The sequence below is a fragment of the Panthera leo genome, chromosome E2 (assembly GCF_018350215.1).
Source record: "Panthera leo isolate Ple1 chromosome E2, P.leo_Ple1_pat1.1, whole genome shotgun sequence".
NCBI lineage: Eukaryota > Metazoa > Chordata > Mammalia > Carnivora > Felidae > Panthera > Panthera leo.
This window is the reverse complement of record NC_056693.1, coordinates 1,284,973-1,308,607: the sequence shown is the minus strand read 5'-3', so window position 1 is coordinate 1,308,607 and position 23,635 is coordinate 1,284,973. Positions and strand designations below refer to the sequence as shown.

General features: G+C 49.8%; 1 protein-coding gene and 1 long non-coding RNA gene across 8 annotated transcripts; one reads left to right on the top strand and one right to left on the bottom strand.

The window, feature by feature from the left end:
- Nucleotides 1-3,947: 3,947 nt before the first annotated feature.
- LOC122208619 lies at nt 3,948-7,503 on the top strand. The gene is made up of 3 exons (XR_006197297.1): nt 3,948-4,306; nt 6,446-6,598; nt 7,289-7,503. It is a non-coding gene; the product is annotated as an uncharacterized LOC122208619 (long non-coding RNA).
- Nucleotides 7,504-8,491: 988 nt separating this feature from the next.
- Nucleotides 8,492-18,201, bottom strand: ZNF550 (zinc finger protein 550). Of its 7 annotated transcripts, none has more exons than XM_042919864.1 (6): nt 18,020-18,201; nt 16,983-17,102; nt 16,313-16,410; nt 15,744-15,870; nt 13,785-13,880; nt 8,492-10,230 (listed from the first exon to the last, which is right to left on the bottom strand). In XM_042919864.1, the coding sequence occupies exons 3-6, from the start codon at nt 16,334-16,336 to the stop codon at nt 9,218-9,220; spliced, it is 1,260 nt and encodes a 419-aa protein (XP_042775798.1). In that variant the 5' UTR covers nt 16,337-16,410; nt 16,983-17,102; nt 18,020-18,201; the 3' UTR covers nt 8,492-9,217. The 7 variants fall into 7 exon arrangements, with proteins under 7 accessions (XP_042775798.1, XP_042775801.1, XP_042775800.1 ...); XM_042919867.1 differs by having other exon boundaries at nt 16,983-17,060; XM_042919866.1 differs by lacking the exon at nt 18,020-18,201 and adding an exon at nt 17,747-17,995.
- Between the last annotated feature and the right edge of the window lie 5,434 nt (nt 18,202-23,635).

Here is a 23,635-nt window from a genome sequence, read left to right as displayed (position 1 = left end):
TTTCCCCTTTGCAAAGCAGAGCAGCACCCCCAGAAGCATTGGGGCATCCCAGCAATGGCTGCTCAGACACTCACCGTCTGGGAACTCATCGTCTCTCACTGCCGATCACATGCCCCTGCTGTGATGGCTCCAGGGTGCAGCCTGTGAGTCAGGGCTGCAGACAGGTGAGAGCCCATTTCACAGGGGGCTGGAACTGGCGGCTGGAGGGAGCACCCAGGGTGGCCCTGAAGCAGGTGCACGAGGGTGGCAAGGGCCTCTCCTTTCCTCAGCTGGTTCCGGAGATGTCTCCCCACGGCTGGGTTTTGTATGTTTCTGCTTGAGAAAACCTACTGCTTCTGAGAGAACAGTTATCCCTGGCTTTCCTGAGATAAACTCCTTATAATAATGAAGAATTTAATTGGGAAAAAAAAATAGCTACTAACCCAGTTGGAGTTTGCTGTGAGGGCAGTGGCTGCGGTGATGGAACCTGTGCAGGTGCGGAAAGGGGGATTTTGAACCCTGAGATAAAGGTTTTGAAGTTCTGTGATCTCATCTGCTTGCTGGGAAGTGATTATCATTTCACCTGTAATTGCACTGACAGTGTCTACTGGGGATTGAAGATTATTTGTGGAAAACATTTGTGAACTGTGCACACCCCCAAATGCTATTAAAAGTGATTAATTGAGATATGTAACAGGAGTGTCAGGACAGGATGGGGAGGGCAAAAATCCTCATGCAAATTGAACAGAAGGCACTGAAATCTAGTAAGTGAGAGAACTAAGCTGAGCATATCCTATCCACTTGGTCAATCCAAAATACCATTTCTTTCCTGAGAGATCGGAGGGTACTGAAATTGAAGGGAGAGACTGTACTGGGTGGGTAGAGTTGGAAACAACACACAATGTTGCAAATGAACAGGAATTCTGTGCAGGATATTTGTTTAGTGCTTCAGCAGACATGTACCTTATGTGGGTCAGGCACATTTCTAGGTATATGATGTATGAGTGCACAGAACATAAACAAGGAATGTTTCCTTATGGAAATTGCATTCTCATTAAGGGACACAGACAATAAGCAATGAGTCTAAGGTGTTGAGTTACATGGTATCTTAGAAGGTAATAGGTCTGTCTTTTGGAAGTAGAAAAGAACCAGAAGGAGTGAAGAAAATTACAGGGGGTAGGGAAGCATTGCAATAGTGGATTGGATCTCCAAAGAAGGACCCAGTGCAGATGTTATTTAGGGAAAAAATTTAAGGTGGCTAGTGATAAATTCCTTATTTATTCCTTTCCAAATGTTATATATTCATTTTCTTGTTTTATTGCACTAGACAAAAACACCAATATTAATATTGAATACAAGTGCAGAGAGTAGGCATTGTGTTTTGTTCACAATCTCAGGGGAATACTTTTTTTAATGGACAAAGAGGCATGGCATTTGCAATAGCACTTTTATAGAAGCTCTTTAGGAAGATCCCTTCTATATTTGATGACTCTCTCTCTCTGTCACATACACACACCAAAATAAATTTTTAAAAATTGCTCTAAAATTATTTTGAATGGAATGGGGAAAAAAAATCCCTCAATGTAAGACAATTTGTGGAAGCCTTCTAAAGCAGCTCTTCAAGGAAAGTTGATCACATTAAACACTTATAGAAAAAAAAGGTCTCAAATCAAGGACTCCAGCTTTCACCTTTAGAAACTAGAAAAGAAGAGAAATGAAATCCGGAGAAAGCAGAAGAAATAATAAAGATCAAAACAAAAATGGATGCAATAGAAAATGAGAAATTGTAGAGAAAATTAGTGAAATCCAAAGCCTTAATATCAGTATAATTGATGAACCTCTACCCAAACTGATCATACAGAAAAGATGGGAATACACGAATTTCCAATGTCAGAAATGTTAGAAGTGACATCACTACAGATTCTATAGGCATTAAAAGGATAATGAGGGAATATTATGAGTCCCTTTATGCCAATAAATTCATACATATATTTCATACTGTTATGAATATTGACTGATATTTTCATTAACAACAACAAAAAAAAAGGTTTTTGTCAAACATTTGTTGGAATGTAACTCCTTCATCAGACATGACTCATTTGCTAAATATGGTAATCGTTTTTAAATACTGAAAGAGTATGTCCTCATTTTTTGTGCTATTTACAACATAAAGCTACAGACACATGTTTAATTCTGCATTGTTACTGTTCTTTTTCATTACTTTAAGTCTGCACAGTCAACAAAACATAAGGCAAACCTTGAATTGTATTTAGAAATTTCGCTAATGTAAATACTCCCACCATTCATGTTTGGACCAAGTGGAGGAAGCCAAATATACACCCCTAATAAATCACATAAGACACCCAAATTCTATCTGGCCCTCCTCCACTTTTCCTGTGCTAACAGGCTCCAGTCCTGGGACATCTGAAGCCTTCCCATTTTTTCCAGCATAAAGCTTTTCCACTCCTTTGCTGCCTTGGAGTCACTCCCCAAAACAATTGATAATGAGTAACTCCCTTGCTTTACAAGGTCAGAGTAAGTATCCTTCCCTTGTTCCCATCTGAGTGGTCTTTACTTCCATAGTTATCATGGAGGTTCCACTGAGATAGTCTGCATTTTTCTTGACCAGCTTTTCTGTCTGTGGAGATTGGTCAGTGGCCAGACTACCAGTGTATAACCCTGAGTTTTCTGTGGCTTTGAAGAAGAAGTCCTACAGGAACCAAATGATGATGGCAAGTCCTGAACCAGGCTCCCCTAGACAGCCGGACCAGCCACGATGCCTGCAAAGGAATGCAATGTGGCCTTTAAAAGAAGGTGGGTAGCTTTAGGAATACAGGGTTCTTAATAAGGAAGTATGAGGTATACAATGAGGAGGTGGCTTTAGAATGTCCAAGATAAGTGAGAAAAGCAAACTGCAGGTCGGTGTACAAAAAGTAACTTTATATGAAGAAAAATGATTTGTATAGAAATATTTGAACACACACACACAGTGACGCACACAATCGCGCTGCCACAATTCTAAAAGGACAATACTATATTGCAAACATTTTCTCCAGGACGTTGAATTTTTAGAGACTTTTTACTTTATATTTTATAATGCATAGTGTAGTACTCCTTAAATAATAGGAAATTGGACATCCATTAGATTTTAAGAATTAGGAAAATGAAGGTACACAGCTTTTTTCAATCTCACTGTGAAACTGCCTCGGTTTTAGATGAGATTCCTACTACTCACAAGAGACATGTGAACCCCATGCCCAGGAATCACGGCACAAAGTCGTAATTTCTTTGCACGTGCATCGAAGTCACTCGGAAAGCTTGTTAATACACAAATTCTCGGGCTCAACTCCTGAGCGTGTAATTCAATAGGTATCTGGACTGAGAATTCGCATTTCTAACGAGTTCCCGGGTGATTCTGACGGTGCAGGGATCAAACCCAAGAGCCAGTGTGGTAGAAAAGGCGAGTCCATCGGATGGAGATCTGTGACTCGGCCGAGCCCAGAGAGGTCTCCCCGGCATCTCTGCAGCGAGCCTTCTAGGCTGATGGGAGGCCGACTAGGTTGGGGCCCCAGGCCTCCCAGGCCCCGCTGGGCGCGGGAGAAAGCCCCCAACCCACGTCCAGCAAGTGGCTACGCAGGCCGCTTCCCAGGTGGAGGAGGCCGAACCCGAAGCCCTCCGGGGTGAAGACCGCACTTGCCGCGCAGAAGCGACCCCCTCCCCAGGTCGGGAGGCGAGCCACCTTCCACACTCCCAGAAACACCCGGGCCTCCGCCTAATACTCTACATCTCACCTGGCACCGCCCCATCCTGCGGACCTTACCTCTTATTCCCGCCCCTTCCTGGCTCGAGCCAATCGCTCTCTGCCTCTCGCACAGGCTCTGTTTCCTCCTCTACTACTGGGCACTTTCTTCCGTCAGTCTCAGAAACTCCAACCAACGGGAGCCAGTCAGGAGCTCCGCACTCAGCCAATGGGGACTGAGCGGGAAGTAAGCAGAGCCCCGCGCTGGATTGAGGGCGCCCTTCCTGGCTGGCTCCAGATTCTTGGGCCGTCAGGTGAGGCAGCGGCTGGACTCCCACCCCGAACCCCCACTCCCGAGGTACCTCCCGGTGAGGTGCCGGCCCACTCCCTGCCCCAGGGCCTCCGTGGGAGCAGAAAAGACTTATGAGACCTGGAGCCTGAGTGCCCCTTCCCTCCCTCCCGCCTCATTATTTCCAAGATGAGCTTGGCCCAAACACCGGTTTCCGTGGGTTCAAGACATGAGTCGTCGTCTCTTGTTATGAGCCACCTCGGGGCTGTCATGGATTCGGTCAGTGATAAAGCGCACAGGTGCGTGAGACGGATAAGGATAAGGGCAATGAGAAGTGTCAGGAAAGGGCTGTAGTCCGGGAACTGGGGGACCGGGCGAGGGGCACCAGGAGCTGTTTTATCACCAGCTGCTCCGGGCCACCAGCAGCCCAATCAATGAGAACGGCTGTGGCTTCGTTATCTGAAAACAGAAATGCAGGGGGAGGCGTCCAGATGGAGGGGAGTGTCGATTCGTGACGTCAGGAGCCACCTGACTGAAGCCCCAGGCTGGAACTTGAGAAGGGAAAGATCTGCGAGAGTCCGACACTGCAGCTCACCCAGGGAGACCTCCAAAAGCTCAGGGTCCTCAGGGTGGCGCAGGCACAGCTGCGGCTTTCATGAGTTGCTGTTTAGGGACGGCTTCTGGGCCTGAGTGGTCTGAGGAAAGACGGAAGCAGCCTCATCAAGTCCAGCACAGCCTCCTATATGAACTCAAGGAGCGGGGAGAGCACTGAGCAAAGAAATCACGCTTATTTTTCTCTTCCTCTGACTGCATGAGGGCACGGGAGTTTCCCCACCGATGCACTGACTCTCTTCAGTGTCTGTGTTTGGACGGCATTCTGCAGAGAGACTCCAAAGCAGATCTCCCTCCACCAGCCCCACCCAATCCAGTGGGAAATGTGTTTGGTTCTTTTTTCACGATGTAGCACGAATCAGAACACTATCACCCCCCACAGTTACCCTCCCTTTCACCTGGATTACTGTGCTGGCCTCCACAGTTAGTTCTCAACCCAGCAACTGGCTTGGGAACAATTTACTGGGGTCCTGTCTCCCTCCTGTTCAGTTATCTGTCACGGGATACACTTCATATAAGATGGAAAATCCTCACCATTGCCCTGTCTCATGCGGCCTGGGCCACATGCCGCCCTGACCTCCCTGCCCCCTCTTCCTCCCTTTCCTGCTTCCACCCTGTGAGACTCCTTGCTTTGCAAAGGCTATTTCTTGTGCCTGGAAATTATTCTCAAAAATACCCACAAGGCTCAGTATCTCACCTCCTTTGTTTGCTTAATTGCTCTTATTTAGGAAGACCTTATTATCGCACTTGTTAACGTTACATCCCATCCCCCATCTTTCCAGTACCCTCATCTTTCCTTCTTTCCGTTGTGCCTGACATTATAACATTTTATGTAATTTAGGGGCACCTGGATGGCTCCGTTGGTTGAGTGTCTGACTCTTGATTTTGGCTCAGGTCATGATCCCAGGGTCGTGGGATCAAGCCTAAGTTGGGCTCTGCATTGAGCGTAGAGCCGGCTTAAGACTCTCCCTCTCCCTCTTTTTCCCTCTGCCCCTCTCCCCTGCTGGTGCTCTCCCTCTCTAAAATGAAATAAAAACTTTGACATACTATATAATTTATAAATTTATGTTTTCTGTCTTCCTTGATTAAAGAATAAGGTCTACGAGGGCATAGGTCTCTGTCTCTCTCTCTTTTTAATGTTTATTAATTTTGGGGAGACAAAGAGAGACAGTGTGAACAGGGGAGGGGCAGGGAGAGAGAGGGAGACAGAATCTGAAGCAGGCTCCAGGCTCTGAGCTGTCAGCACGGAGCCCAATGTGGGGCTTGAATCCACGAACCAAGAGATCATGACCTGAGCCAAAGTTGGATGCTTAACCAACTGAGCCACCCAGGTGCCCCGTAGGTCTTTGTCTCTTGTTTCCTGATGTCTCCTATGTACCTATGATAGTGCCTGAAACCCACTAGTTGTTCACTGAACATTTGTTAGGTTTGCAAATAAACAGGATTGCCCCAACGTTTTTCTTTTTTTAATTTATTTCTTCCCTCCCTCCCTCCCTCCCTCCCTTCACTGTTCTGACAACTCTTTCTAAATAGCCTCTATACCAATTTCTTGGCATGGGTATTCCTTGTTGGTTTCAGAATAAAAAGGAATCACATTTTTGAGACAAAAGCCTGAGGGTTGCCAAGGCCCCATCATGGCCATGTGCTCAGCTTCATTCTCTTACCACCCAGGCTTCACTGAGTTCCCAATGACCTTTGTCATAGATGTGTTTTCCCTGAGGTATCTCCACCATTAACTTCTCATAGTGACATAGTCCTTATTAATAGCATTTGGTAATTTCCACATTTAACAAATGGTTTTCTGACAATCTGCACTCCCCTTGCAGACACTGTCGGTGCAATTACAAGTGAAATGGTAATCACTTCTGAACACGAAGAGATCATGGAAACCCAAACCTTGTCTCGAGTTCAGATGCCTGCCTTCTGCACCTGCATAGGCTGCCCCCACACCCACTGTCGTGACAGCAGATGCCCCCTGGGTAAGTAGTTTTATTTATTTCAGAGAAGTTTAAATTACTCAAAGAAAAATAACCTGAGTAAATCCAGTCATAAATGTTCTCTGTGATTTCTGCTTTCTGGTTTTGAACACCAAAAAATATTTTTGTATATATAGGACAGGAGTTTGCTCAGAACCATAGGCATATTGCCACCCTTGTCTCCCTGTATTGGGACAGCTTAACGTCTTCCTTTCTGCTGCCCTGTCATGGCAGAGAGAGAGAGACAGAGACAGAAAGACAGACACAGAGACGGGAAAATACATCACTCCTGCTTTGGGACAAAGTGGGGTCGGCGTCCCAGGCACGCAAAGACTGCTTTGATGAAAACCAAGATGTTTCTAGAGGACTTTCTCCAACTCTCTCAAACCCAACGCTCAGCCACAAGTACAGTCACAGCTACAGTACATACCACCCTCCAGAGAGAGGGCAGAGGAGGGTGGGGTGTTCAAGAATCAGCTCTCCTTTCCAAAGAACAGAAAACTGTGCACGCTATCCTGAAAACAAACAAAAACTAGACGTCTTATGAAGTCATCACGAAGTGCAGTTGTACTATGTACGACAGATACGTGTGTGCTGACTGTGAAAATGTGACCTGTGCGTAGCCTTATAAAGGTGCGGAGGAAGCTCCGAGTGAGGAAGTGATCATTTTATATTTTCCTGTACATTTTTTAGCCTGTTAACATTATCGTGTGTGCCTTGAAAACTTTCGAAGGAAAGTCCACAGGAAGAATTGCAAATGACTAAATCCGTTGCCAGCACCAAGGAAGTCCAAGGTGGCAACCACGAAGCTCACACAAACCCGACATCCGTATGTACACAACCACACTGTCCTTTTAAAGTCCCTGGCCCCTGGGGCGCCTGGGTGGCTGAGTCGGTTGAGCGTCCGACTTCGGCTCAGGTCACGATCTCACGGTCCGTGAATTCGAGCCCCGCGTCGGGCTCTGGGCTGATGGCTCCGACCCTGGAGCCTGCTTCCGATTCTGTGTCTCTCTCTGCCCCTCCCCTGTTCATGCTCTGTCTCTCTCTGTCTCAAAAATAAATAAACGTAAAAAAAATAATAATAATAATTAAAAAAAAAAAAAAGTCCCTGGCCCTTTATTTTGTAGCACAACTTCACACAGCCCTTTGTAAGATCAGACAGTGAGGATACTCGGGTGTTTGTTTCCTGGGCTCATTGTGAATCTGCCCCAGCAGTGTGTTTTAGGTCACTGTTTCTAGCTATAATTCAAGCCCGGGACAACTGGAGGGGATGTGGGAGGGAGGGCCCAGTCCCTCGAACCACCAGGCGGAGGAGGGAATTAGGACTCTCCCCCCCCCCCCCCCAGAAGGCCACACCATACTGTCAGGGGAAAAGAAAGAAAACAAAGGAGCAGAATGGAGTCAAGAAAAAGTGAGGGAGAGAGAACGTCGAGAATTTAAAAACCACACGAACAGAAGCTTTACTTCGAAGTATCAAAGCCATAAACGGTCTTGAGGGGGCATGTTTCAATGTGACACCGTGCATGGCTTCCTTCTCTCAGCCAGTGTGGGTGTAAGTGGCACACGGTGTTATTGTCAGAGTTCTAACTTCGAAGTCCAAGTGTCTTGTGACTCAGCCTTCACATTTCTCACAAAGGACTACGTTCCTCGTGGGTGGGGATGATTGTAACACAGGCTTCCAGCGAACTTCTGTAGAGTTGCCCTCACTGTCCCAACTTTCCTGACACAGGGTGGCAGTGAACACACAGAAAAACAAAGGCCGGGGGCCGGTCGGTGGGTTAAGCCTCCAGCTCTTGATTTCGGCTTAGGTCATGATCTCATGGTTCTTGAGTTCAAGCCCTGAGTAGGGCTCTGGGCTAACAGCTTGGAGCCTGGAGCCTGCATGGGATTCTCTCTCTCCATCCCTCCCTCACTCTCTCTCTAAAAATAAATACAAATAAACTTTTAAAAAAAAAAAGGGGGGGGGCTAAGACCCTTCCTCTCAAACATACCCCCCACCAAAACATTAAAACTGATGAAAAACTGTAGTAGGTTCGGCACGGAAACGTGAAAGAGTTTGTAAAGACATCCGTTCCTTCCATTTGAAGTCTATGTTTCCACCCCTTCTTTTTATTCTTTTAAAAGTAATGCCGAGGTGGCTGAGTGGCAGACCTGTGGCCGACGTCCGTGTAAGTGCACAGTGCCCCCCGTCCTGTGCCTCGGCCGTTTCACGGGCACCGGAGGGCCCCGCAGCGTCCGCTCCGCGTGACTCTCCACCTGACCGTAAGCGCCCACGTGTCATGGGTTTTCTCACGGCAACGACATTGACGTCCCCCGTTCGTTCCGAATTCTCCAACGGCAGGGAAGGCGCCGCTTCTGGCTAGAGGCCCCTAGGTTGTGCCAGGAACATCCTTCCGCGGTGCGTCCCCGACAGAGGCGGCCCGAGTGCCCTGCCCCCCACGGTTCCCCGCTCGAGTCCGATGGTGGGGGGCCGCCCGCACGCGGCCCACGCCCGGTGGGGCCGCTCCCGCGTCTGAGGGCCAAGCAAATCTCCCCGCCGTTCTGCGCGGCGAGCGGCGCTTCCCGCCGGGGACCCCTCCGGAGGGCCGGAAGAGGCGCCGGGGTAGGGCGCGAGGGGCCCCCTCAGGGGTGCACCCGCCGGTGCTGCAGCAGGTGTGAGCGGCGCTTGAAGGCCTTGCCGCACTGGGGGCAGCGGTGGGGCGCCTCCGCGGCGTGGACGACCGAGTGCTGCAGGAGGTAGGTGCTGCGGTGGAAGGCCTTCCCGCACTGGGCGCACGCGAAAGGCCTCTCGCCGGTGTGCACGCGCCGGTGCTGCAGGAGCTCCGCGCCGCAGCGGAAGGCCTTGCCGCACTCGGCGCACTCGTACGGCTTCTGCCCCGTGTGCACCACGTAGTGCTGGATCAGGTGCGCTCGGTTGCCGAACGACCGCTCGCAGGCCCTGCACTCGAAGGGCTTCTCTCCCGTGTGGGTGCGGCTGTGCCGGACGAAAGTGGAGCGGTGGGCGAAGGCCTTCCGACACTGGGCGCACTCGTAGGGCTTCTCCCCGGTGTGGACCGGCCGGTGCTGCAGGAGGTAGGACCTGCGTTTGAAGGCCTTGCCGCACTCCGGGCACGTGTACGGTTTCTCCCCGGTGTGGATGAGGTAGTGCCGGATCAGGGTCGAGCTCTGGCTGAAGGCTTTGCCGCACGCGTTGCATTCGTAGGGCTTTGTGCCGGTGTGGACCCGCTGATGCCGCGCGAGGTACCACTTGCGGTTAAAACCTTTCCCACACTGCTTGCATCTGTAGAGGTCACGCCCCGCACGAAGCGCGCAGCCTCTGTCCGGTCCCCGTGGGTCCCGCTCACGGAGCACCTCTCCCGGAGAGACTCTCTTTTGCAACACCTGGTGGTGCAGACCGTCCTCTGTCCCCAAACCGTCATCTTCAAGGTTCAGTCTCTCAAGGTGGGTCTTGTGAGCATCCCTCCCAGGCGTCAGTCGACCTTTCTGCGTTTCCAGATGCCCTTCCCAACCCCTGGCCTGCACCAGCCTGGAGGCCCTTGAAGGTCCCTGGGCCGGGCTTCCCCGGAGCCAGGCTCCCGCAGACAAAACCGGCTGACAAGCGCTTGGGTCTCTGGTCCGAAGTCTGGCGCTGTCACCTGAAGAGAATCCGACACACAAAGGGGGACTTTTAGTGACACAGTATAGGAGACGAAATCAACGCTGCAGGGGGCAAGCGAGGCTGATCTAGCACCACTGACAATGGCTGCGTTTTACATCTCTAGAACCTGGGTTTCCAAGGACCGTTCTGGTCCTTGTACCCTTGACACCGTTGAAGGGAAAATCCAGAGGGCAGGTGGAAGGAGACAGCGTCTGGGGTAGACACCCCTCCTCGCGGTCCAGAGGATAGGATGGGGGACAGTTTTGATCATTCGCTCCAACAACAGATGTCCCTTGGTGCTAGGAACACATGGAAACAGCGCTGAACAGGATGGGGAGGAAAAAGAGGAGGTGTCCCATGAGCTAGGTCCTAATGGAGAAGCCAGAGCCTCCAGAGAGAGGAAGAGGGAGGGGGCACTGGATTGAAACGGAAGGAGCACGTGTGGGCAGAGTCACTCCTGGAAGAGTGCTGAACAGTTAAAGGAAGGAAGGGCCCTGGAGGCCTGGTGAGGCCAGGCCACCACCGAAGGGGATCACAGTCAAAGGAAGAGAATCAAGACGGAAGAAGAGGAGGGATGGAGGAACATTCGGGGTCCAACGGTGTAAAAGACAAGCTTCTGCTCTGCTGGGAGGCATCGCGTGGTGGTTAAGGGGGCTCTGGAGCCAGAAGCCAGTCTTCAGTCCCGCCTCCACCAAGTGAGTGATCCTGGTAGATGGGCTACTGTCTTCTTCAAGGCAAGGTTTCCACCTGAGAGACCAGGAGGTCCGTTGTGAGGGTTCAATAAGAAAAGCGCTCGGCACGGTTCTTGACGCAGTGTGTTTACTCCACTGGGTCATTATCTTGATTACCTGTGACGGTTACCTTTATACATCAGCTCGGCTAGGTCTGGTCCAACAGTTCTGGCTGAGGTACTTTTTAGATGTGATTAACATGTAAACCAGCAGACTTTGAGAAAAGATCATCATCCACAATCTTTCAAAGAGAGTGGGCCTCTTTGGCGGCAGGCCTCAGTCAACTGAAGCCTTAAGAGAAAAGACTGAGCTCCCCTGGGAGGGCAGGAATCCTGCCTGCAGACGCTTCAGACTCAGACCGTGACATCACCTCTTCCGCTTCCTGGCCTGATTCTGCCTCCTCCTGGTTGCAATTCTCTGGAGAACCCGACTACTATGCTGTCATTCTCACTGCCGCACCGGGCAGTTAGGATGGCAGCAAAGACACCAGCGAACACAAGCAAAGCTTGCCCTACAAGCCCAAGAAAGGGGCACCAGCAGAAGCCGACTCCACTGACACCACAGTGTCGGACTCCCAGCTTCCAGAACTGTGAGAAAATACGTTTCTGTTGTTCAAGGCACAAAAAGGGGGGTGGGTGGGAAAGCCCCCGATAAAACCCATCCACAGTGACAGCATGGAGACAGTGGTTTCCACTGTAGTATCATGAGGATGGGGCACCGGGGACCCGCTAGTGTGCTGGAAATATTCCAAGTCTGGACTGGGGTGAGGAATACCTCAGTACACACGCGAACACATAAGCCTGACCCTTAAGATTTGGGCACATCACCGTACACTTCTGATGTTAAGGGAAAAAGACCACGCAGAGTTTAAGCAAAAGGTAAGGAAGTCAAGTGTATACGTTTTTCCTAACAAATGAGACCGCTCCTTCGAGAAGCTTGGCTTTATGAGGAGAGTCGACACTGGTTGCGGGCTAGTCCAGATCTGCAAACACTTGTGTTTGCTCTATGTGTAGACAGCCCGAGCACATGTGTATGTGGAGCAGACAGATGATGACGATGCAGCCAGGCCCGAGAGGAAGCGAGGCAGCAAGCTTCCTGGGAAGGCAAAGGTACGGCCAAGGCCGTGGTATTGGAATGGGCCGTGACCAGAGGCACAGCATCTTCCACGGAGGATGAGAAGGCCACGGGTGCGAGACAGGCATGGACGAGTCGCTCCGGATCGAGGAGCAAGCGGCAGAAGTCCACAGCCTTTATTCCCAACGTGATGCTGAGTGTGTGCCAAGACTCCGGCGGCGGCGGAAGTGCTGAAGCCCTGAAGGTGTCCGGGTGGCTACGGGAGCCAGTGCGGGAGAAAGGGCTGCCCGGAGGCAGGCAGCAGATGCGGGGGGACCTGCTAGGAGGCTCGGCATCATCCGAGCAAGAGACGATGGAAACCCGGACTAGGTGCTGGAGATGGAGCCAGGGAAGGCGGTGGGGGTGATGGATTCGGGGGGACATGGGTGATGTCGGCCGGGCAGGACCAGGCATGGGTCGATGGGCTGGACGGAGACTGAGATGCTGAGGTGCTGTCTGAGGTATTTCCAGCTTGTCACCTGCCTGGAATAGCGGGACACTCTGACCCGGGATGGGGGAGAGTGGGCAGGACGGTGAGCGGCTAAGGCATGACGGGCCCGAGGTGCCTCTGAGACACCTAAGTAGAGGTGTGGATCAAGGAGCTGGGAGAGCGGCCAGAGACAGGCTGGCCGAGAAGCCTGAAGGACCGCCGGAGAGGAGGCCACGCCTCACCGTGATGGCCCCAGTGATTCCGCAGCACAGATGTGGGGCTGAAAAGGCCCACTGTCGCTGTGTTTTTCAGGGCAAGAGAGGAAGGAGGATCCAGCCAGTGCAAGGGGCTGCTCCTGATGGATAAATGGGGCTGTATGAATGGATGGAGAGGGTGGGAGACAGTGGGATATGGAACAAAGTGAAATTTACAGAGTAGAGACAGTGCTTTCAGGGGCAAGAAAGGCCCCTTGAGTCAGAAAGAAATGAGTGACATCACTATCACCCACTAGGACTACAATTATTACATGGATACACTAAGAGCTGACTTCTGGGGGGCACCTGGGTGGCTCAGTTGGTTAAGTGTCTGACTTTGGCTCAGGTCATGATCTCATGGTTTGTGAGTTTGAGCCCCATGTAGGGCTCTGTGCTGATAGCTCAGAGCCTTAAATGTAATAAAAAACAAACAAACAAACAAACAAACCAATCAACCAAAAAACAAAAAACCTGACTTCTGTTGGCCCTTCCACAGGCCGGGCAGGGTACTAAGCAGTTTGGTGTGCTGAGTCATCACAACCTCTAACAACGTAATCACAGAAACTGTCGTCACTCTGATTTTCCAAGTAGGCTGAACACAGGCAACTGAAAGGACATAAACCAAGCGCGCTGGCTCTCTTCCTCGGGCACATGCAGCTCAACACTCCCCAGGCCTGAGCACCCAGGTGTGGCCAGGTGCCTATCTCTCCTCCAGGGAACACGGGTGGAAGTGATATCGGGGTGCCCGTGGGTGTGCCTTCTCCCCGTCCCCCCGCATTGCCCTTCCACCAGCTGGATTAGGCCAGAGAGCGCACCTAAGGCTACACGCTGACACGCACAGGCACCAGGTGTGCAACGCTGCCCTTCCGAGCCGGCCTGCAGATGCAGTGCTACACCTGGTGTGAGAAACCACCGGAACCCCCAGGAGGTCACAAAGAGTCTCACACAGGTTCAGAGGCACTGGTCCCTTGCATGCTGGAGGCTGCCAGGGCCCCCCGCCCCCTGCGCAGCTCCCTGCTCCTACCTGGGCAGGTGCTCCACAAGAGGCCTCCCTTTCCAGTCCACAGCTCCCGCCCATGTTCCAGCAGGTGCGTCAACTCTGCTTCGGGGACTGCGTGCCCTGTTGACAGAGAAAGAAACAAGTCCTGGTGTATGAGAAGAAAGCAACGTCTCCATCCCGTCTGGGACTTAATGGCAGAGACAAGACCCGAGTGAAGCTGCTATTGACGGGAAGAACGTGCTGACCTATGCACAGGTCCCTTTCTTGGGCTGCAACTACTATAGAGGGTGCTGCTGTCTCTGCACAACGCCAGTGTCCTTGAACTTTATCGGTGGAAGCCAACCCTACTTGGGGGCACGGCGCTTTCACACACAGCCGTGGGACCCTGGGAAAGTGAGCCCCTCCTTCCAGAAGGGATTCTGTAATTAATCTAAATCGCTGGTTCTCAAACACCCTGTGCTTTGGAACCACCTAGGGGTGCTCAATTTCGACCTCAAGCCAAAAGGAACACAATTTCTTCCGGTGAGGCCTAGCGACCACTATATCTGAGCTCTCCCCAGGGGTTCTGGTGCCCAGAACGCACTGAAAACTGAGGCGGAAGAAGTCGGTGAATGGCGTCCCTGAGCACCGGTAATCTGAGGCAGGCAGGAACCTGAGCCGGATGCTCGTTCTGAGGACGAAACCTGTATTCGCGAGGCGAGGCTGCAGCACCCCACAGGCCCACAAGGGGGCGAGCCTGAGGAACAGGGAGATGCCTGGTCCAGGGAGAGGAGCAGAGAGAATCTTCTCATCCCTGAGGATGGAACTGTGTGGCCGCATCCTCCAGACCAGGCCAGCCCCACCCTGGGGCTTCTCAGTAGGTGAGGGGGGAAACTTCCTCCAGGGGAAGCCAGTTTAAGCTGCTCTTCTGTTACGTGCAGCCAGATACATCTCCACAGAGACAGGCGGGTTCTGCACAGAAGCCCAGAGACTGAGGTACCAGGACCCACTGAAGTTTCAGCTGTCAGATTCTGATCGTGAGCCCAGGATTCATTTGGACGGGTCTCGGTAATGGTCACTGTTGTGTGCTATGTGCAGGCGCTGAGCTCACGGAGGGGCAGGAGAAAAGGTGAACCAGATGTTCCTTTGGCCCCTCTTTCTCTCACCTCAGGGCCTTTTCTGGTACTGGTTCCTCCACCCAGAACCTCTCCTTCACCTCCCCTCCAAGCTTCAAGTCTCAGTTTCAGTTACTTCCCGACATGCCTTTATTATTATTATTATTATTTAGAAGTTAGAATTTATTTTGTGTTTTGTTTTTTTATTTATTTAAAAAAAATTTTTTTTTTAACGTTTATTTATTTTTGAGACAGAGGGAGACAGAGCATGAACAGGGGAGGGGCGGAGAGAGAGGGAGACACAGAATCGGAAATAGGCTCCAGGCTCTGAGCTGTCAGCACAGAGCCCGACGCGGGGCTCGAACTCACAGACTGTGAGATCATGACCTGAGCCAAAGTCGGATGTTTAACCGACTGAGCCACCCAGGCGCCCCTTGTTTTTTTATTTAAAACAATTTTTTAAATGTTTTTTATTTTTGAGAGAGAGAGAGAGAGAGAGAGAGAAAGAGAGCAAGTGGGGGAGGAGCAGACCGAGAGGGGGACACAGAATCTAAAGCAGGCTCCAGGCTCTGAGCTGTAGGCACAGAGCCTGTTGTGGGGCTTGAACTCACGGACTGTGAGATCCTCAGCCGAAGTCAGACGTTTAAACCGCCTGAGCCACCCAGGCACCCCTATTTTGTGTCTTTTTGTTTGTTTGTTCATGTTTATTTTTGAGAGTGAGCACATGAGCAGGAGAGGGGCCAAGAGAGAGGGAGACACAGAATCCGAAGCAGGCTCCAGGCTCTGAGCTCTCAGCACAGAGCCCGACGTGGGGCTTGAACTCACACAGTGAGATCATGACCTGAGCCAAAGTCGGGGTGCCCCATAGAGGTGAGAGGTGAGCCCTTACCCAGTGAGACCAGAAGCCCACAGGTCTCCAGCATCACCTCCTGGTACAGGGCCCTCTGGTCCAGTTCCAGCTGTCCCCACTCTTCCTGGGTGAAGGTCACAGCCACGTCCTTAAAGGTAACCAAAACCTGGAAAGTCAAACAGAGGTAGTGGCCTTGGCCTTGTGCTGTTGGATGGGGTCAGACCCTGTTACTCAGCTGCTGGTGAAGGTGCAGAGAGACCCAGGTCTCCTGAGGCAGGGCTCTGTGCTGGGCTCAAGGGGGAGGTAGAGGCAGCCTTTGTACGTAGTGCAATTAGGGCTCAGAGAAAGGCCTCCCCTGGGGTAGCCGCTGGAGACGACAGAGGGTGGTGTTCCTATGAGGACAGTGGGGGCAGTAAGTGATCTGGACATGAGAGGAACGGGGAAAAGGATCATGATGATAACTCCCAACAATGAGAACCGCAGCAGTTGTAGCCGAGGTCCTCCCCGTGTGCCCGCCCCCCGCAGAGAGCTGCTTTACCACTGAGGTAAAGTGACTAAAAGTCCCTTGTTCTGGAGCCAGATTCCCAGAGACTGAATCCAACACTTGCCGGCTGTGACCGTGGGGAGGACATCACATCATTTCTCTAAGCCTTGGTTTCCACATCGATACCATAATCATTCCCACTTCACCAGGCAGTTCTGAGAACTAAAACGAAAAGGTTTACATGTGGACACTCGAGTGCCCAGCGTCGAATGTGTTCAATGTATTTTGTGACTTTTCCTAATCCTCCCACAGCCCACAACGTAAATGCCACTATCACGTCCATGTCACAGCCCGCAGCCTGGGGCTTATGCAGCTCTAGAAAGCCCGCAATCTCACATTAGAGACAGGATCAGAACATCCGGCAAAAGATGACACTGTCTCCAGAAAACAGGCAGGTGGGGGCCAGGGGCACCTTCGCCAGAATTAAAACCACCAGGAAAAGGTTCTTGTAGTCGGTGACACTGATGCACAGGAGAGACAGCCCTGCAGAGGCCTGTCGGATGAAGGGAAGTGCAAGGAGGAAGGCTGCAAAATGGGAAAGACTTTGCAAGTTCAGCACCACCCAGCCGGGTGCGCTGAGCAGGAGAAGAGAAGGGGAGGAGCCGGGAGGTGTCTCCCCTGCGGATCCAGCACAGCCCTGAAGGCCACGGTGGGGTTTGTGTGCATTTAGTACAAGTATGATGGGAGCCCCTGAGTGGGAGACCCATTCACTCATTCAACCATTTATTGAGTACCTTTTACAAGCCCAGGCCGTTCTAGGTCTTGGCATAGAGCAGCAACAGGCGCTCACGATCCGGGGCTGGAAACAGATCCTGAACAAGCAACTAAAATCAGCAAGACCATGTCAGAGGGCCCTAAAGATTCCAAAGACAAAACAATGGAGCAAGAAGACTGAAGAGATGATAGTGAACTTCGCACGGGGCAACAGGGTGGGTCTGAAATAAAAGTGAGGGGCGCCGCCCTGCGGATGGGAAGACATGTGCTGACAACGGTCTAGGCCATGAAGGGGGGCTTGGGGCGACTGCTAGCGCGTCCCCGGAGCTCCCTGTGCATGTGCGTGCAAGGGGACATCCCACGCCCTAACACGATCGGCACTGACCGTGTGGATGGACTCCCTGGTCAAAGCTAACTGAATGTCTTCGATAAGAAAACAGGTCCGCTACAGTCAAGGAAAGTCGGTTCCGTGTGCTGTGAACGGGAACTCCTTGGCCGCTCTGGCTCTCAGCCTGCCCTTCCACCTCTCCGCCCAAGCACAGCGGCAATTCCAGAAACTGCGTCCCCATCCTCCACCCCCGCCCTAGCCTGGTAGAGGCTAGAGGCCGGCAAGGCGCAAGAGTCGGACTCCCGCCGGGTCGCGCCTCCGCGATCAACACAGGCTCAGGAGGCATCTCCGTGGAAAGAGCTCCCAGAGCCCTGCGGGACACCGGGAGACACACGTCACCCACGTAGGCTTTCCAGGGCCCTCAACCCGGACGAGGAACCGTTAATACTACTTCACCTCCGGGAGCACATGGGCCCAGCGGCGCGGGGGACTCGCTCAAGGTCACGGCCTCGGGAAGGGTCGCGGCCGCAACCCGCTGTGAGGTCTCGGGAGTGCCGGTCGTTCTCCGCACCCGGCGAGGACCGAGGGGAATTCCTGAAACCGCACCTGTCCCTTCCACACAGCGTCCCGCTGGATGCCAGAAACGAGCGCTTCCCCACGTGGCCGCGGCCGCCTTTCGGGGCCGGGAAACTGAGGCACAGCGCGCCGCCGCTCCCCACGTCCACTCACCTGGGCCGGGTCCACGCGCGCCGCCATCGGGCCGTGGGGACCGCAGAGCCGCGCGTAGGCGCCGAGGGTCCCTGCGGGCTCAGCCAACCCCTCCCTGGGTCCCACAGAGGCGGAGGAGGGGCCCCTCGCCGGCGTCCCCCCTATCGTCCAGACGAGACGCGGGGAGCTCACCATCCGCGGGCACCGACCCGCCACATCACAAACCTACGCCCACCCGCGACACCGGAAGCCCCGCCCCTGCCATTGCGGGCCAGTAACACCCCCTTCCTGTGGCACAGCCTTCTGGGTGATGTAGTTCTTGTCCTGCCTCCAGCCACTTCTAGCAATGCTCCTCTCTTTCTAGGGCCCAGCCGCCTGGCAGGATATGGGCGCCCAGAAAGGGCTTGCAAGGAAGGGTTCCCGGAGGCTCCGATGAAGAAGGGGGCGGCATCGGATACTCCTAAAGGGGATGCACCCAAATTTACACAATTTCCCAAATTGTGTTTACAGCATCTTTTTTTTTTTAATTTTTTAAATTTATTTTTAAAATTTACATCCACGTTGGTTAGCATATAGTGCAACAATGATTTCAGGAGTAGATTCCTTAATGCCCCGTACCCATTTAGCCCATCCCCCCTCCCACAACCCCTCCAGTAGCCCTCAGTTTGTTCTCCATATTTAAGAGTCTCTTATGTTTTGTCCCCCTCCCTGTTTTTATATTATTTTTGCTTCCCTTCCCTTATGTTCATCTGTCTTGTATCTTAAAGCCCTCATATAAGTGAAGTCATATGATATTTTTCTTTCTCTAATTTCGCTTAGCATAATACCCTCTAGTTCCATCCATGTAGTTGCAAATGGCAAGATTTCATTCTTTTTGATTGTTGAGTAATACTCCATTGTGTGTGTGTGTGTGTGTGTGTGTGTGTGTGTGTGTGTGTATATGTATATATATATATATATATATACATATACACCACATCTACATTATCCATTCATCCATTGGTGGACAGGGCTCTTTCCATACTTTGGCTAGTGTTGATAGTGCTGCTATAAACATGGGGGTGCATGTGTCCCTTCGAAACAGCATACCTGTATCCCTTGGGTAAATACCTAGTAGTGCAATTGCTGGGTCATAGGGTAGTTCTATTTTTAATTTTTTGAGGAACCTCCATACTGTTTTCCACAGTGTCTGCACCAGTTTGCATTCCCTTGCATTCTCTTGCAAGAGATCCTCTTTCTTTGCATCCTCGCCAACATCTGTTGTTGCCTGAGTTGTTAATGTTAGCCATTCTGACAAGTGTGATGTGGTATCTCGTGGTTTTGCTTTGTATTTCCCTGATGATGAGTGATACTGAGCATTTTTTCATGTGTCAGTTGGTCATCTGGATGTCTTCTTTGGAGAAGTGTCAATTCATGTCTCACCCATTTCGTCACTGGATTATTTGTTTTTTTGGGTGTTGAGTTTCATAAGTTCTTTGTTATAGATTTTGGTTACTACCCCTTTATCTGATGGCATTTGCAAATATCTCCTCCCATTCCGTCGGTTGCCTTTTAGTTCTGCTGATTGTTCCCTTCGCTGTGCAGAAGCTTTTTATTTTGATGAGGTCCCAATAGTTCATTTTTGCTTTTGTTTCCCTTGCCTCTGGAGACATGTTGGGTAAGAAGTTGCTGTGGCCAAGATCAAAGAGGTTTTTGCCTGCTTTCTCCTTGAGGATTTTGATGGCTTCCTGTCTTACATTTAGGTCTTTCATCCATTTTGAGTTTATTTTTGTGTATGGTGTAAGAAAGTGGTCCAGATTCATTTTTCTGCATGTTGCTGTCCAGTTTTCCCAGCACCACTTGCTGAAGAGACTGTCTTTATTCCATTGGATATTCTTTCCTGCTTTGTCAAAGATGAGTTGGCCATATGTCTGTGGGTCCGTTTCTGGGTTCTCTATTCTGTTCCATTGATCTGTCTGTTTTTGTACCAGTACCATACTGTCTTGATGATGACAGTTTTGTAATATAGCTTGAAGTCTGGGATTGTGATGCCTCTTTGGTTTTTTTTTTCAAGATTGCTTTGGCTATTCGGGGTCTTTTCTGGTTCCATACAAATTTTAGGATTGTTTGTTCTAGCTCTGTGAAGAATGCCTGCCTATTTTAATTTTAGAAGCTCCTAAAGGGGCATGTGGCCACACTGTGTTGTAAATTTTTAAAATCACATTTTCCTGCTGCCTCAGCATCCTACAAACAGGCTGTCAGCACCCCACCCACGTGAGCACCCCACCCACGTGAGCAGGTACACCAGTGTGATGATAAGGCTAGCCCCTATCCAAGCCCCTTTTCTTTCCTCCCCTGTGATGTAGCAACATTCCAGTGGATTAATAAATTCCCTTTTGTTATTTGTCTGCGGACTCCCCACTGATTCGCAATAATGAGACTTGCCCAGGGGGGGTCCCCCCCCCCCCCCCGTCTTGGCTCCTCACCTGTTTGAGCCAGTTCTTTTGCTCCATGTGGCCTCCCATCTGGACCCCTGTTTGAGGCGTGGTGCCTCCTTCTTCTAGGAGCTTTGAATGTTATAGATCCTTTAATTTCAGATACTCTTGAGAGTATAATTTACATAGCTTTGTAGTGTTGCTTAAAGACTACACAAGGGGGACATACTCTCCCATTCACCGTATGGGAGAGTAATACAAGAAAGATATCATAATGTTATAATGCTACTTAGGTATAAAGTATTTTCCTCATAACTTCTAAGTAATAAACATCATGTTGTTGCTCTTCAGATACACTTGGACTGAAGCTTTAGCGTCAACTTTGTGAGTCTCAGTATGTTGACTCAAGGTCTAGAGAGAAAAGACTTCACACAGGGCCATTACTGGGACATTGGAGAGGAAAACGTGTGTCCCTGAAACGGAGGAATAGTGAAAAATTTGTTTTCTATACATTCTAAAATAAATTTATGGATTCCTTCGAATTTTATGTGGAACATATAGAGGACATTGAATTTACCTAACATGAGGGGTTTGACATAAAGTCGAAATTTAAGCTTATTATCCAAGTATTTATATATTTATTATATCCCTTCTATTTTTAAAAAATGTATTCCCTAAAAGTAAGACAAGATATTATAGATTCCATTCAGCAGAACAGAAACCCAAAGCAACACTCAAATGCACACACTGCAATGTCAGTCATGAAGCGCATGCTTTCAATACTTGGGCAACCAACAAATATTCTCACTCTCCAATTATATGCTGATCAAAGAAAGCTTCATAGTCAATTTTTTAGGGTTTGGCAAACCCTAAGCCTTGTCAAGGGACAAGGAAGAAGAGAGTTCAGCTAGGGTCATGACGGGAAACGGATAAGGAGTGTTACAAGGAAGCAGACGATGTGGCCTTTTGCCGAAATTCTTCCCTGCGTGGGTGTCTCGGTATTCTAACCCCAGCAGTCCTACCCGTTTTTCCTCTCGTAAGTTTCTAATTGAATTTCCCGACACAGATACTGCTATGGTCTGAATGTTTGTGTCCCCTTCAACTCCTAAGTTGAAAACCTAATGCTTAAGGTGATGGTATTAGGAGATGGGACCTTTGGGAAATGATTAGGTCATGAGGGCTCTGTCCTACTAATGAATGGAATTAGTACCTTTATAAAAGAGACCCCAGAAATTTCCCTTGCCCCTTCCACCATGTGAGGTCACAGCAAGAAGGCTGTCTGTGAACTGGGAAGTGAGCTCTCGCTAGACACCAAATCTGCCAGCACCTTGATCTTGGCCTTCCAGGCTCCAGACCTGTGAAATAAATTTCTGTTGTTTATAAGCCACTCAGTCTGTGGTTTCCTGATAGCATCCCTAACAGGCTAAGACAGATACAACTCATTTAAAATCTTAGACTTACCTGAAGAAAAGAGCCCCTTGCCAAATGTTTCTTCCTGCTGTGATAGCGGCCACTACGATTACAGTCTGAGCACGTGTGCAGAGGGGGCGTCTTACTTCTGAGATAAACGTTTGGCTATTGTTTGAGGATGATGTTAGTGATCCAAATAGTTATTCTGAAAATAACTAAATAGAGCAAAGGTATCAAGCTATTTCTTCCCTTTACTGCACAAACTGTATTTTGAGGTAACTGAATATTGTGGCAAATTCCTTATTCTTCTTTAGAATTTCTAGCTAATGAGTGCAGAAATAGCAACAGAAGTAGGGTACAAATGTCTCAACTGTGTGCAATCAACTACCCAATGGTTATCGTTGAATGCTGACCTGGTAGAAGATGCACAGAGATAGAAAACACTGATAATATTAGGACTTATCACAGAAGAGAGACGCCCAGACATCAAAGCAGACTTACTTGAGGCAGTCATAACGTGTCAGCACTGTGTGTGGAGTATTATGGCCAGAGGCCGAATCTGGATTTCAAACTTGTTTGTACGTTAAGACTATTAACTGAAGTTGGGGATGTTGAGATATGAGCTCAAGGTGCATTTGAGACATTCAAGCAGACATTGGGATTGAGGATATAGGGGTACATTTGGAACAGATTCAGGAGCTTAGTTGTGGTTGGATATGGGCGCTTACTGGCTGGCTGGGCAGCCTGAAGGATGAATAGAGGGGAGATACCACAACGTGGCAGTGAAGCAATCCGTTCGATGGCTCCAGCTGCCTCTGCAGTCAGATGTGAAATAGACAAGGCTGGATATCATATTGTGTTTTGAGGACACAAAAGCCAAGGAGACACAGTGCAAAGGAATTCCTTTGAGAGTCTGGTGAACAAAGAGGAGGATAAATAAATGAATGGAGAATGTGAGAAATGGTGGGGTGCAGAGTATAGTAAGACAGTAATTTCAAGAAGAAATATCTTTTTTCCTAAGTTGGGAAAACAGTCTATAAGAGAATGTATATTGCTATGGTTAATAATATTGCGTGAATAATTCTAAAGTCTATTTTGTCTGATACCAGTATTGTTAACCCAGCTTTCTTTTTGCTTCCATTTGCATGTCAAATGCCTTTTCACCCCTTCGCTTTTTTTTTAAAGATTTTTTTTTTTTTTTTTTCACATTTCTTTATTTTTGAGAGACAGGGAGAGACAAAGCACAAGGGGAGTGGCAGAGAGAGAATGAGACACAGAATCTGAAGTAGGCTCCAAGCTCCAAGCTGTCAGCACAGAGCCCGATGTGGGGCTCAAACTCACAAACCGTGAGATCATGATCTGAGCCGAAATCGGATGCTCAACCGATCGAGCCACCCAGGCGACCCCAACTCCTTCACTTTCAATCTGCAGGTGTCTTCAGGTCTGACATGAGTCTCTTGTAGGCAGCATATAGATGGGTCTTGCTTTTTGTATCTGTTCTGTCACCCTACTTTTGATTGGAACATTTAGTCCATTTACATTCAAATTAATTATCGATAGGTATGTACTTACTCCTATTTTGATACTTGTTTTATGGTGTTTTTTGTTTGTTTGTTTGTTTGTTTGTTTTTCTGTTCCCTTCTCTTGTTCTCTTCTCATGGTTTGCTGGCTTTCTCTAGTGATAGAATTAGGTCCCCTTCTCTTTATTTTTTGCATATCTACTACCAGTTTTTGATTTGTGGTTACATTAAGCTTGTATATAATATCTTAGGCATATAGCAGTCTAAATTAAATTGATGGTCACTTAAGTTTG